The sequence below is a fragment of the Cygnus atratus genome, chromosome 25 (assembly GCF_013377495.2).
Source record: "Cygnus atratus isolate AKBS03 ecotype Queensland, Australia chromosome 25, CAtr_DNAZoo_HiC_assembly, whole genome shotgun sequence".
Lineage (NCBI taxonomy): Eukaryota > Metazoa > Chordata > Aves > Anseriformes > Anatidae > Cygnus > Cygnus atratus.
In genome coordinates, this window is record NC_066386.1 from 3,338,190 (window position 1) to 3,353,273 (window position 15,084).

Here is a 15,084-nt window from a genome sequence, read left to right on the forward strand (position 1 = left end):
AAAAAAAAATCATTAGAAAGAACAGAAAAGAGTCTACTTCTGTAACAAGAATTTAAACAAGATGTAAAAAATAAAAGTAAAATCAAAATATAGGATTCTGATTGCTCAATTATGCCACAAGTTTTCATCACAATATTGTCTTACTGTCTTTTTATACAGAGCTTTCCTTCAATACCATCAGAAAAGCGGTTGACCCCATGCAAAACTCCCTAAGTCAGCATCCACAAAATACTAATTGCTACCTGAATTCATTGCTTGCTAAGAACAAGTCAGAGACAGGCTGACTCCCTGATGAGAACATTGTCTCAGAATATTTATTAATCCAGACCTAGCAATCAAATGAAAACTAGGTTTCTGCAAAGAGACAAACACAGGGAAGATCTATGCTCTGAAAGAGGGAATCAAAGAAGAATTTAAAAATTTGCTCTCAGACACCTTCTAATCTACAGCTCCCTCACAGCTCGACACGTGGATGTTACTAACACTGAAGAAATACTTTCATTTTGTTGGACTTCTACTGATGAATGGTGTTTTACATCTCTTTCATAGGGATGCAGTCTCTAACAACACAAGGGCAACACCACAACAACAACAAAAAAAAAACAGCAAAAGCCAGGATGCCCAGTGAGAAAGCCAAAAAATACTTTAGATTATTAACACAGACTACCCAGTTCCTCAGAGACAAGTGCATACTCCCCAGGTCACTTTCTTTTATCAACTATAGTGCCCATAATCCCCTCACAGCCACTCGATAGCGTTCCCTGTTCCCTCACTCATGTTGTTTGCCTGCGAGCTGAGCAATAAGCAGAAGGGTCACAGCCAGCAAGAAGTAAATGTGTTACAAATGCTTGGATGGCTGCTGCTGGTAGGCAGTCAAATTAAGACACTTTTAAATCTGTTCTTGGCCAGCTGAAGAAATGATGTGGGGACTGCCTGTAGTCTGCAGACTGCAAATCTACTGGCCTGTGATAGTTGGTTTCAGCAGTCAAAATACTTCAATTAACTTGTTTTTACTTCCCCAAGAGAGTCTCCCAAATAACACCAGTAGGAAGAAGTAAGATGATGATGTCTACAATATAGACATCAGTGTAATGTTCTGTCCTTATCAGCACGTCTTCCTCTGGAGCAGAGAGATTCAATCATGGTCCATATTAGAGTGAAAAATTGAAAATTAAATTTAAAGGCACAGAATTTGGGATGGAAAAAGGAAGTGTCATCTAGAGAGATTGTTGCATGTTTTGGGCACTGACAAAAATGCTCTGTACCTCATTGTTCATGTAGTGGAGGTCCAGGGGCTGGCCAAAGGCTGTTTTCACTTTCTGTTGCACATCTTCATAGCGCACAGGACGGACAAATGGGATAATTCTGGAAAAACAATAAAAAAATTACTTATTGAATTCAGACATATACCTGATAACGTAATCAAATTAGATGGTTGAATCATTAAAAAACAAAAACAGAACACAAATGTTTTCCTTTCATCCTCAAATAGGTAATTATCTTTTTAACTTGAATTGATGTTATTTATTTTAGCAAGGAATTGTTGATCTCTGGTGCATTTGCAAATGGTTCACCAAAATGCAATATTCAACCTCAGAATTATTCAGCTAAAGATTTCAAATAGAATGCCCTTACTCCTGGATAGAAAAGTATCCTTTAGTGAATAAATTTCTTCCATGTAAGAGGACAAAAATCTACTACGTATGTTGGCTTAAAGAATACTGCCTCAGGTACTAAACACACACATTTAGTGAGAGTTATGCAGCAAAAGGCCCAAAGAACAAAAAAGCATTTTAGTTTAAATACTCTGATATCTGAACAAAAAACTCAGTTCTTAATATTTTCCAAAACGTGTTCCAATTGAAAGGTTTCAACAAACTTTCCCACAGCAAGTTAGGCCTGGACTCCTGAGGAAAGGTATTGGCAGGAAGACACAAAGGAACCTCAAAGCCCTCAATCCCAAGGGTGATCTGGGACATTAGCTCCACATTCACCCTCCGCAAATTCGAGTCAAACATCTCCAAACACCCGAAACACAGACTCACCACCCTGTTTCCGTAGTTCTACCTCAAATCCGATGCAACAAGCAGCGGCTTTCTCAGGAGTTGAGGTCAAACCTAACTCACGTGCAACTGTTGGTCACTCATGGCTTTTTTTCTTTTAATTTTGGTTTACTCTCTCTTTTAATTACAGAGGTGTAATATATCAAAACTTAAATACTGCTTCAGCTGTAACAACATTTGACTTGTAATTCAAAATATTCATATACAACAGATCAATCTCCTAATCTCATGTGTCCTCCCTACTTTAGTAGAAGAGGCATATTTAAATAAAACAAGTATTTTTCTTGTGTGCTTACATGTAATGCAACTCTGGGCATATCCACCAATTGACAATTAAAATATGCAGAGATATAAATTTTTCTGATCGCTATCTATGAGCCCAGACTTTGTGGCCCACTAAAATGCTTGTCCTAACATCCAGCCGTTTCCTTGCCAGCTGAATGGCAGAGCGTTCTAGGCCGATACACATCAATGGCCTCTAGAAATCCGAAATGGCAACAGGCACAGCTGTCCTAGGGGAACCCTGGTGCACGCCACAGCCAAGCATGCTTTTAAGAAAAGTGCAGTATAGATTTCTTTGTTAGGTATTTATTACCGTTTTGCCTCCATGAGGATAGAAGCGATAATGCTTTAGACACAGTGGTAAAATGAAGTTCCAGCAAAGCACCTAAAACTGTTTATTTTGCTGGAACATTCTGCTGCAGGAAGTTGCCAAGTACTCAGAAAGTTGCTACCTTGACGGCCATGGAAAAAGATGATTTTACCTCTCTCGGAAGAATAATCAGCCAGTAAAATGGGCTGGGTCAAGAACTGGAGGATTCAAATGTAAACTATAGCTTTCAGCTTGTCAGACCTTATTTTGGTGAACCAAGGATGCCGACCGCCCAGAAATCCATTTAGTTGGTTGTTCCTGCCTTCGGGCTCCTGCAAGCAGACTCCTCGCCATCTGCTGCCACGGGCCACGAGACCAGGCTGCCTCCCGACTGCACGTCCAACAAACAGCTCTGGGATGTGGCACTGCCGTGCGGGGAGCTATCAGAAAGCTCTGAGATAGCGACTTCAAACAACTCTGCTTCTGCCGAGCTGAAACACTGCCACAAAAACTTGGCTGTTCGCACTGCTCGGCAATTCTGCCATCGAGAAGAGCACGGACTACCTGAACGGATCACGGATGCTCGAGATCCATCTTTCTTGCAGCTTGGTGAAACCCTGAATCGTCCCTGGGGACAATCACACAATTTTGTGTTGAACCTGACCTCAAGATAGCAGGCTCAATTTCCAAAATGTCCATCCAGCACGCTTTGCCAACACTCAGTGTCCTCTCTCTACATGCAGCCTTTGTTTTAAATAGTTCTAGAGTTAGTTGGCTTCCTCAGCCACTTCCCAGGAAGGGTTCATCTTGCTACCAGACCTACAACGTTCAGCAATTTAGAAATAATTGTCCTTGCTAAAAACACAGCCTACAATAACATTTTCTACATATTACTAAGAAAGCCGTCCATGAAATTATAGCACTCTGGCACCGTACAAATGTAATTTAGCTCTCAGATGAACTGAAGTCCCTTATAAAGGCTTCCATTCTGTGCTCACGGCATTGAAAAGCAGAGCTGTTCTCAGGTGCCGCAAATTCTATTAGTGTAAAAAACTCCGTGCACTCTTCTAACACAAAATCATGGACTGCATGGTTTAAGGAGCCCATTCCTGCCTGACCACCTTAAATATTTGTGGTCAGATCTGGCAGCTCCTCTGAAACCCAGCACACACACTTACATTCTCGGGGCAAGCTCGCTGTCTGTAACTGCATACCGCTCTGGGAATGGGGAATTCAGGCAAGCGTAACTGCATAATTAGACTAACACACAATCAACCTTTTCATTTTAATGTTACTTCAGGAAAACCTTCCTTCTCCCCTGAGCTCTGTGCCATCCTAAATGCACTCAGGCAGGAGACATGGAAGGTGACGGGACTATGGTGACAGGAGTTCGCTTCCGAGGCGCCTTGTCATGACACGCTATCGCGACAAGCTGCGACACCTTGCACAGCAGCTCTGTTGTAGTCCCCACAATGTCTCTGACAGAGCAGAGTGTCCAAAATCGTTTTTTTAGTCATAGAATTCACCATGTAGGGCTAAGGTGAATGTAACCGTTCAATTTTTGAGGAAAAATTTAAGTTATTCTTTACTGTTTGCTTTGTCAACAAAAATGACTGTTTTCCTCTTTTAACAAAAATACCTACATTTGACAAAGGATGACACTTGAAGAAGAGTTTAAGCAGCCCAGTCGGTAACCTTTGCTAGTAACAGGCTGTTAGGATCTCTGTACACAACTTGTACTGAGGTACTACCAAACATATAAAAATGTTTTCTTAAATTTGTGTTTTACCATCAAATCATGATGGTAAAAATCACGAACCACTTCATGTTGAAAATACTGCCTGGAATGGAAGGAACCAAAGGATTTCTATAGGATACCTGTAAGGAGTAGCGTACAAATTCATGCTTACAATCCAATTGATTTCTTCAGAAAAAGGAAGCTGGAACATAAATAACATCAAGATCCCTTTTCTTCCTCAGTGGAAGCTCAAGAGGACTCTCAAAGAGGCTGCAAGCAAGCTTGGCGCCTTCCTGTACATTCACATGGCCACTGAACAGCTATGACGGTATCGAGAGGTCCTCTCAAATAGGGGACAAATTAGGGCCTTTTTGAGACCAGCTTTTGAAAGTTCTAGGCAACCATTACATCTTCCAGGAGTTCCCACTGGTACAGCATTTGCACTCTGTTGGCTGCTCCAATATGCTGAGCTATAACCGGCTCCAGCATTGTGGTCCAAACTGGACCAAACACGAAGCATCATGGAGAACATTCATTAAAATAATCTCAAATTGAGGCCTCGATGTGAAAAATGAACTATGAACAACAGGGGAAAGTTTTAAGCCATAATTAACAATGTGTTGATAGCTTTATTATTTTATATCCAGACACTATCAATGAGCAGTCAAGGTTTAACTTGATGTACTAAATTAGATACATCCCTTCTCTCTAAACCCCTTCTGGTGATAAATGCATAAGCACAAGATGCGTTTTTACGAGACCTCTGTGAGGGTTTGACTGGCACATCAACGATGTGTGTAATCAACCAATGCAGGTTGTAGGGTTCTCCAAAATTAAGGTATATTTTATAACCTCCTGCAACAACCAAACACGGAGACAAAAGTGCCAAAGAACACATCAATAACTTCCTCTGAAAAGCAGCGGTTAGTGACCCTTTAACAATGAGCATGAGAAGTGCAAAATCAACTTGTGACAGAGAATGTGTGTACTAATCACACCTGAGCTCCTTCGACAAGAAAAATGAAGGAATTATATGATGCATTAGTATTTTAAGAGTGTGCGTAAGGTGGTCTTAAACCTCAATATTGACCTTCTGTGTACACAAAGTCATGAGATTTACAAAATGAGTAAAATTTACTTGTGTGAGAAATTTTATTTCAGCAAGAAAAACTCACGTATGCAGAAGAGCAGGGAATGAAAGACCTGACTAAATTTTACTCACTGGAAACAATATTGTAAACAAAAAATGTTCATTCAGTTAATTTTTTTTTTTAAAGAAAGCATCTCAATACCATGTATCAGAGGAAATAAGAAGGAAACAGAGACCAATGAAACATCTTCCCTTGCTGTGTATGTTGTTCAGTCACAGCAGGCCAGCAATAGTGATAGGTCATCAGGAAGTGAGAAACTATAAAAGAATGAAGCTAGTTTGATTCGCTTCATTTGGTTTTAGTTAAATGAAACAAAAGTGAAACATATCTGAGATAAAAAGACTCAGGCTGGATAGCTTACTTAATATTACTGCAATTCACTAACAAAGAGATATTATGGAAATAAATAAGAGGAAAGTGATTTTCTAAAAAAAAAAAGTTGTGTATAATCTGCCTTTAATGACAACATTTCTCACTACTGTGTTTTTCACTCAGCATCAAGGAAAGTGAAGCCAACAAGATATTTAACCTGACTAAAGTATTCTACTGGGCAAAATACTGAAGTAGCGAAGACAGACTTACCGCCTTTCTCCGTTATATTCAAACTTTATCCTTACATCATTCTGCATAAAAAAGAACAAAAGGTTAGCTCACAATGAAAACTTTGACATACACAGAATAAAGCAAATGAATGGACCACATAATGATTTTAAGGCCCAAACACAAAGCAGGCAATTCTGTGCATGCAGGAGGTACCAACTCCTCAAAAGGCTAACCAGAACACAACAAAGCTGAGTGCTTGAGCTTCCATGGAGAAAGTCAACTGTGGACAATTAAGAGGATGGCATGTGAGCACAGCACCATGTGCAATGGAGAAACCGCTAAGGGAGAAAGAGAAGGAAAGGGGGTAGAAACTAAGTTGTAATTTGTATTAATTATTTATTTTATTTTATTTAAATGTATTAATTGCCATTTAAACAGAGGACGTATTTAGTTATAAAGAACATCAGTCCATCTTCAACACTGCATGGCAGAAGCCTGAAATTGTGTCCAACTGCATATTCATGCGAACTGAAACTGATTTTCTTTATGAATCCTCAAAGCATGTCTTTCTCCATGGTAGAAAAGAGACAAACAGAGAACACACCACATTATTCACTCTTCAGACACAGACAAAGTCTCTGCTTTTGCAAAAACTCAGTCCCTGAAACTCAAATTATGAGAATAAAAACACGTTAACTATTATGTCACCTTGGAAAGTGCAAAGGGTTATCATCCATATCTGGCAGATGGTTAATAGCACTAACTGCACAACCTGTGCATTTCCCTGTAAACTCAGAAGATGCTAGATGACACGGAAGAGTCAACATGCTGAACTTTCAACTCTGGAGATCAAAGTTCAAATCCCAATTTAGGTCACAAAGATAAAAATAAAAGGGAAAAATCTGCTCTGATAAGCCTCCATCATTTCTGCTGCACAATTTATGTGATTGGAGTAGATTAAGCCATCTGTGAAAGCCTTAGACAATAGGCAATCATACATCTAGGAACTTCAAAAAAAATGTGGCCAGGAAATGCTCTTTAGCTAGAGGAAATATCTGGCAGGCCTAGTGGTCAAGAATGCAGTTCAAAGGGACCCATGCAATCACTGCGAGTACACAGTATTCCTGCAGCACTACTGTAGGTACATAATTGATCCCAATTGAGCTTCCCAATCAGAGCAACAATAAGCTGCAGGTGGGTAGTTTACACATCAACTTTACCACAGACAGTTTCTTAGATGTGGGAAGAAAAGGAATTTACTCTAGAAAGACACCAAAACAAAGCAAATTTTAGAGAAGTCATTTTAACAGAACAGTAAAAGAAAAATGCAACAAACAGAATAGGAATAATAAGCTATAAAGGATGTGCACCAGCCAACTATTGATGAAACAGATGGATACAGATGGATAGAGAAACGATCCCTTAATATTATGATTTTCTGGGAAGGAAAGCTCTAGATTTTTTATTTTCCTATACTATTCTAGGTAATCCAGTCTAAGTGAGCTAAACAGGACCATTTGGATGAAATTAAGTGACCGTAGTTGTACAGATTAAATTTCTGACCTCAAGATGAATTTTAGGTTTAGACATTTTAGGTTTCATTATTTTAACTAGTAAGATCAAAAAAAAAATCTTCAGGGCTTTACAGAAACCATTCTTCAACTTGCTGTTACCTGAAAAAAACTAAAATACCTCTTTCTCAACTCTGTTGTACCCTTTCAAACATCTGATTTGTAACAAAGAGAAAGGGGGAAAAGTGATCATGGGTACTGACATAATTCGGCATCTACCTCCTGATAATTTTTCCAAAAGGATCAGACACTGGCCATTTCAAGGAATTCAAAATCATCTTAGTGTTTCAGGCAGAACCTACAAGAGTTAAACTATAGCACTTCTCGTTTCCTTTGAAAGTACAGCAAATTTATCTCCTATACAAACTGCTTTTCAAAGTGACTCACATAAACTGTCCTAAGAGATGAGTAAGAAAACAAATCCAAGTTTGGGGCTTTAGTGTTCCAGCTCTGTGATGAGGTATCATAAAGACTGATTACAGATTGTGATTTAAGACTTCACTGAATTTACATTTCAAAATGATTTGGAAAGGGTTCTGTACTACTCCTTCTATGGATTTGTCCAGCACATTCAAGGAAATCCCAGATCCCAGCTGAACAAGTAGATTATGAGCAGACAAAGCACAAGGAAGAGACAAACATGAACTTTAAAGCCTGCTCCAGCAAGCTTATGCCTGTAACAAGCATATAACTGGAAAGAATGATTTTACTGGTATCAGCAACTTCTCATGTTAACTTCAATCTAATTACAAGCAACTTGATTTAATTCTTTAAGACAGTAATGGACAAACAGTTCTTGACTGAAACTGTTAATTCTGCACTGAAGTATTTAATTCAAATGATACGTGGCATATAGTGCCAGAGCTATATTATTCTGTCCTTTCTTTCTGCCAGAAAGTCAATGCAATAGTTTTCTCTACAAAAAAAAAAAAGTCTCTATCGACACAAAAGAGAAATTTTAAAGTATTGACCCTGCCACTCATTACCTTGGAAAAAGTATTCCATTTGGAGAATGGATTTTACATCCCCATACTCAAATAAGGGTGAGCTTCATTCCCCTCTTCATGTGACACAGGATGGGTAACTCCAGCCAATCCTCCCCACTAAGGATGCTGGCTGCATGCAGACACCTGTAAATGGCTGTTTCCTCTTTCACAGAGGCAAGATTTATTACGGTTTCACTAAAGCCAGCCCTTTCAGATAATCCCCTTCACTGTACTTGAACCAACTTCAGTTTGACTCACTTTCATCAGGATCCTCACCCTGTATTCATATGCAGTCTGAATCATGTGAAGATGAAGACCAGCATTAGTTCATTACCCAACAGACTGCTTTATGCAACTTTGAACTGCAGTGACCTTCTTTTGAATCAGAAATTGAAATACTCGTTTCCTTTTCATCATTACCGCTTCTCAGTTCTCTGCTTCCCTCTGAATTTAAGGATTATTTCCACTACAAGGAGAAGTGCATGCTACTGCCATATGACAGAGTTAGTAACGAAAAGCACTCCTGGCCTCCTGCACCTGCTTAAGTGAATTCTGTAAATGCTGCCACGCGCAATTTAAAAACACGCTCCTAATTTGTAATTGTTAACGGTGAATAGGAAGCAAGCTCTCTTACCGGAATTTTTTTTTCTTCCACTGCAGAGGCACACTGGTTTGTTATTGCAGGGCTGCCCAAGAGGGGTGGACTGCTGGCATTGTGTTTTTTCTTTAAGAATTATAAAAAAAAAAGTAGTAATTAAAAAAAAAAAAGACGATAGGGACTGCAAAACAAGAAAAGTTTACTTGGTAAACTTTTTAGCTAATCTACACAGATCAAATACCATCAAAACCACACGTGGGATGAAGACGGAGCGCTGAGATACCCAAACTGCATCCTCCTTAGTCCATGAAGGTCAATAAGTGAAAAAAACACAGCCCGAGCAAGAAGAGGGAGCTAATCCAGCGGTGATGCTTCAGCTGCCAGGCCGGAAGCACAGGACAGAAGACAGGCAGCAGACCCACTGCCAACCCAGCGTGCCCCTCTTGACTCCAGGCAGCAATTTCAGGTACCCGTTACCCAGCCTATTACCTGTTTGTTGGAGTGAGCGGTGTCTTTGTTCTTCATGGTATCAAATCCAGTCAGCCTGTGCCGTCGGCTCATCTGGAGTGCTACCAGGTCCTTCATGATGGAGTTCAAGGCCTCTTGTTCATCTGCCACGGACAAGGATTTTAGCGGTGAGTTGCCTGGGTGAGCATCAGCTGTAACACTTCCGCACGTGTTTTCTGCTGGCTCATAGAAACGCAATCCTTTGAGAGATCTTTGTAAATAAATACTCTGACATTTCACTGAGTCATAAAAGCCCAAACTCAACCTAACATCACGAAGTAGTAAATAGACAAGTTTTAAGCCGCTTGCCCAATGTCACAGAAGGATCAGGCCATAGGAAGGTTCAGAACAAACATCCCCAGCCTCTGGTTCTGTTAAGATGGCTTCAGAACAAACAGCGCGACTTGGAAAGATTTGCTAGATCACCACAGGTCACTTAGGAAGAGCAAACTGATGTGCTCCTGCCAAGGAAAACCCAGTGAGAATCTCTTCCTTCCAATCCTATATCCTGTTACCTTACAATTCTTGCTTGCCAGTGGAGCAAACCACAGCCAGCAGAAAGAAAACGAAAATCTGGACGGTGAGCCATCTTAGAATATCTCAATTCAAACCCATTTGTACTGGTATCTCCCCAAACCGTTCTCTCTTCCCCCAAAGAAGAGAGTTCAAAATATCTTATGAAGCTTCAAGACCTATTCAGATTCAAACCGAACAGAACTAAGAACTCTCTGCTGCCAGCACACAGTGCAGCAGATTCTCGTCAAGGCTTACTTGCAAATGCAGAAAAACAAAAATACACAGAGAAATATTTCTTATGTACGCTAGACTAAAACTTTTCTGATGCTAAGACGCCTGATGTGACCAATTTAAGGTGTTCTTCTACTGAGAAATGCATAGTAGCCGGGCTGTGATGGATGCTAGCACAAAGGAAGGTGTTTAGCAGCTACTGAAAAGAATCCTTTGCTTCTGAAAGCATAAAAATCCTAAATTATTCGATGCATTGCAAAAGGGGGAAAAAAATTGAAATTTGGTTCAAAATGGGACTGGGCTAGTGTCTTTGCTCCTAGGTGCTGTGCCATCCGTGCAACAAAGCAGCATCAGATGCCACCACCGAGATGACCCGTTACCGGCACGCTCCTGCCTACCGCACTGCTGGGCTGCGGTTTCACATATGGACTCGGTGTTTTGGGGGACAAAGCGTTGTTTCCTCGGCAAATAACGCGTCCAGTTCAATCCTTCCTGATATTGACGGATAATGGATGCATGAAATGTGAACCAGTGATCAGATCAGCTCTAAGCACGCCCAGAAGGACAATCTGCCCTTTCTAAGAGTCTGGTTGGACTTCACCAGCAGTTCGGGATGCAAAGCTATGCTTTATGGTTTTTTTGGGGGAGTAGGAAAATCTGAAAGTGCTGTTACACAACAAAGGCACAGACGACACCCACACTCGTACGAAGCGTGTCAGGTATGCAGGTTTGGAGATATCAGGTTCCTCCTTGCTCCCCAAGGTCCTTAAACATCGGTTTGACATGAATTGAACCGAGCGTTTCTGAGGGTGATGTGTAAATAACTGAGAAGTTCTTTTATAAATCCAGCAGGGCTACACCTTTACTCACAAGCCAAGGTGCTGATTTGGATGGGTGCAGGCTTACAGTGGGAAGTGGTGTCCTGGGACCAGCTGTAGGTTAAATGACGGACTGGTGTGCACCTGCATTTCCCTGTGAAGGGGACTCATTGGGAGCAATCGTTTCTTCAGTTTCACGTTACGCTTTTGTCCAGGAGTGTCTCTCCATAAAGCTGGCTTCTGTTTTATGCAGGAGACTGCCTTCAGAATTAAGCAATGCCTGAACAACAGATTTTTGCCCTGCTTAAAGCTGACAAATGCAGGACGCGTCCAGCTTCTAAAGCACACAGGGAACAAATACCACCAACACTTGGGAGCAAAAAGGAGGAAAACGCACCTACTTGTACGGGGGCAGCATCTAAACCAGTCCCCGCTGGAACAGAAGCCACACTACCATTATCTCTGTTCCAGCCCCTGGTTCCTGCCCAGGTCTGTTTCGCCTCCCTGGCAGGACCGAATGGTAGAGCAGAAATATTTCCACCCCGGGCTGCAGTACGTGCTGGTAAGGTGATGTAAGCTCTCGTTTTACCTTCTTTTCTTGAGAGGCAGCTTTATGCATCCCCCCAAAACAAGAGCGATCGTTTAACCGCTACAAAATCTGGACCATATTCCCCATTAAACTTTTTCCAGTTCATTTAAACCTGGTCAATAGCCGTAGACCTCGGCAGTCCTTCGACGCGCTGAGCAGGTACCCTGCAAACAACCGGGGGCATTTCCTACCAAGGTTACTTAGCTTCGGTGTTTGCTAGGAACCACTGACAAACAAATTAATTGTTTCTAGGATTTTGATTGCATCAAGAATCGATAAACGCAACACGGAGCTCCTCTGGTAGCTTGAGGGCAATTTTGGAGGGTTAGCATCCCGCTCTCAGACCATGCATTCATCCCACTGCTCTCCCAGCACCACCAAGAAAAGGATTATTTGGATTTTAATGAGGTGTTGTATCAATTATTAAGACAAATCTGATCACGTGTTATAAGTGGAACAGAAGCATCGCGCCTCGGCCAGGCAAGAGAGGGGAAGGGAAGGAGCTCTCCCCAGGTCACCTGCAGGAGGTGTTAACTTGGAACAAAACCCTTCAAAATAAGCAGAGCGCAGCAAACAAAGTTAAAAAATTTAAAATGCACCAAATCGCAATTTTCCAAGACAAGCCAGATGAGACGATAACTACATTGTGGCAGTGTAGAAGGGAGAGTGTTCCTTGAGTTTCCATCTGCACACTCAAGGAACCAGGGGATAAGTAACCCAACCGTAAGCAACCCAACCAAAGCAAGAGGGTGCTTTTTGGGAAGCACACAGCCAAAGGAAATAACTGCTATCCCTATCTCAGCACTAAGTAAACCCTTGTGCGAGGAAAATGTGAAAAAACACGTGAATGAAGTTCAAGTTCCAGGTAGCTGACAGCACAGCTTTTTTTTTTTTTAAATTGTTTCCAACTCTACATCGAATGTTTAACCTTTTACCTTACTGGAGTGTCTCCAGTTTTCTCCTCTTCTTTAATCTTGGTTGATGTTAAGCATAACCTCTGAGTAACCTGGCCAACGAAGACTGTAACTGCACAGCAAGATGCTACGAATTAGGGACTGGCACGTCCCTGGAGCGCCTGCCACCCAAAGCACGCCGCGAGGAGCGGGGACACAAGTTTTCCAGGAGCAGGGACACAAGTTTTCCACTACAGTGCACTTGGGGTTTGGCCAGATACCAGGAGGAGGAAGAAGAGCTTGTCTTGGCAGCCAGTCAGGGCTCCTTTGGGCAAGCGCAACAGCTATGAAAACAGCTCGTAACTGAGCACTCATGACAAGGAATCAAATCAATCAAGGAACCCATCAGTGAACGAGGGACTGCATCTAAACAGTACGGCACGTCACTCAGAAACCAAGATCAGCAGTTACAAGGGGATCACGGGCTGGAGGTGTCGGGTGCCAAAGCCCCAGCTCATTTTCCGTCTCTTATTTGTACAAGGAAGCGGGCAAAGAGGACGGGCATTTAACCACCTATCCATCTCTTGATATAGATTATAATTCAACCCGTGGATTCACAAGAAAGATATTAAGCTCCTACGGGCAGCAGCTAAACCCTAGGTGGTGCGCCGCGAGGTCTGCGCGACGCTTACTGTAACCTGGGCTTCATCTCCAATGCTGAAATCTTCCATCCAGGCAAAAAGGAACGCGCTGGAACGCGGCAGGCTGATGGAACAACTGCAGGTGAATCTGAATCTTATGCGATTATACATTTTAGTAGTCTCACAGCAGGCTGTCAGACCCCTAGTAACTAGGGTTGGGTTAGGGTTAGGACCCTAGTACCAAACCATATCCTATAATTCATTCCTATGTTGGTGAGATAAAAAGAGAAATCCATTTCCTAACATAAAACGAAGGCCAAATATTGATTTGAATGTAATGTATGGAAAAAATGTTTCCATTTCGGACAACCCTGTGATAGACTTAGCGTTGAGGAGGATGAATACTCCTTTATTTCCATCAAAATAGATGATTTCCATCGGCTGGCTTTAAGGAAGTACGTGCAGCAGCATCGCATTAATCACACAATGCAAAAGTTATTACAAATGAAAAATAAGCAATTTTTGAAGCTCACTGAGAGACCCTGTTTTGCTAGGTCTCCACTAGGTCTGGGAAACACAGTTCTGCTTTGTGCGGGAAAGATGTTGTCCAGGAAATGCTTTTCATGTTTTAAAAACTACACTCAAGGATTTTTATAACATCGATAAAGGGGAACTGCTGCTCATGAAGAAAGCTGTTCCTCTGCATAAAGCGTTTATTTCAGCTCATACACGGCTTACTACACGGGTCCGAGCAAGTCAGCGTGTTTGCAATGGCAGAAAATAGAGTTTTGCAAAAAAAAAATAATCACGAAGTTCAAACAGAGTAAAAGTATCTGCACGCTGGTAAAAACAGGAAGTCTGTAAAGCCCTATAAACCAAGATGCTGTTTTATATAGTGTGATAATAGAAGGCATGATGCTGCAGCTGCTTAAGAAAAAAGAAGAAAAGCGAACAAACAAGGGGTTGTTTGTTATCTCCCCCCAACAACAGCAAAGCCGATTGCTCGCACAAACCATCAGCAGATGCAGGGGCAATGAGTAAGTATCACAAGTTAGGGAGAGAAATTCAAGCGTGTTTTCAGAGCTTTCAAGTATTTCTTCGAAAAATTTTAATTCTGAGCCCTTCGCAGCATTGCCCTGAACGAAGCGCTGGGTATTCTGCAACACCGTCTCAGCAAAATGCTCTTTCGCCAGAATGTTTTGGAAATCACGAGTGACTTGGTTTGTAATTTAAGAGAGAAATCAGAGCGTGTCCATGAACCTGACACATGCGGTGTGTGTTTGGGGTCCCTCTTCTCACCGACAGAGCCCCCCAGCAGGATTCGGCCCTGACCTGCAGCCTTGGCCCCCTCCCTTCCCCCCCCCGACGCCGCAGGGGCTGTCACCGCAGCGAAACCCAGGAGCTGGCTACGGGCAAGCTGCGAGCCAAGGGAAGGAAGTGACACAGGCAGGAAAAAAAGAGCAGATCGAGGGAAAGACTCGACTGCAGCTGGGCCTGCAATGAGCATTTCATCCTAGGCCTTGCACAGGCCACTCGGCCCAAAGGCCGCTCTCCCGTGTCCCACGTACACGTGCATTTCTCTGGATGAGCAGCAAGTAACCACAGCTTTACTATGAAATGTAAATCTACGAAATGAACTTGCTTTAC

At 41.9% G+C, this 15,084-nt stretch overlaps 1 protein-coding gene across 3 annotated transcripts in view; it reads right to left on the bottom strand.

Annotated features, from left to right (window-relative positions):
- The window catches only part of MAP3K3 (mitogen-activated protein kinase kinase kinase 3), a 43,067-nt gene that overhangs the window by 25,669 nt on the left and 2,314 nt on the right, over window positions 1-15,084 (bottom strand). For all 3 annotated transcript variants that reach the window (XR_007709131.1, XM_050715413.1, XM_035568033.2), the window contains exons 2-5: window positions 9,732-9,853; window positions 9,279-9,368; window positions 6,127-6,167; window positions 1,266-1,365 (exon numbers count right to left, since the gene is read on the bottom strand). Coding sequence is in view for 2 of the 3 variants with exons in the window: in XM_050715413.1 (XP_050571370.1) it covers window positions 1,266-1,365; window positions 6,127-6,167; window positions 9,279-9,368; window positions 9,732-9,853 (353 nt within the window). In the remaining variant the exon portion in view is untranslated. The remainder of the gene's footprint in view (window positions 1-1,265; window positions 1,366-6,126; window positions 6,168-9,278; window positions 9,369-9,731; window positions 9,854-15,084) is intronic.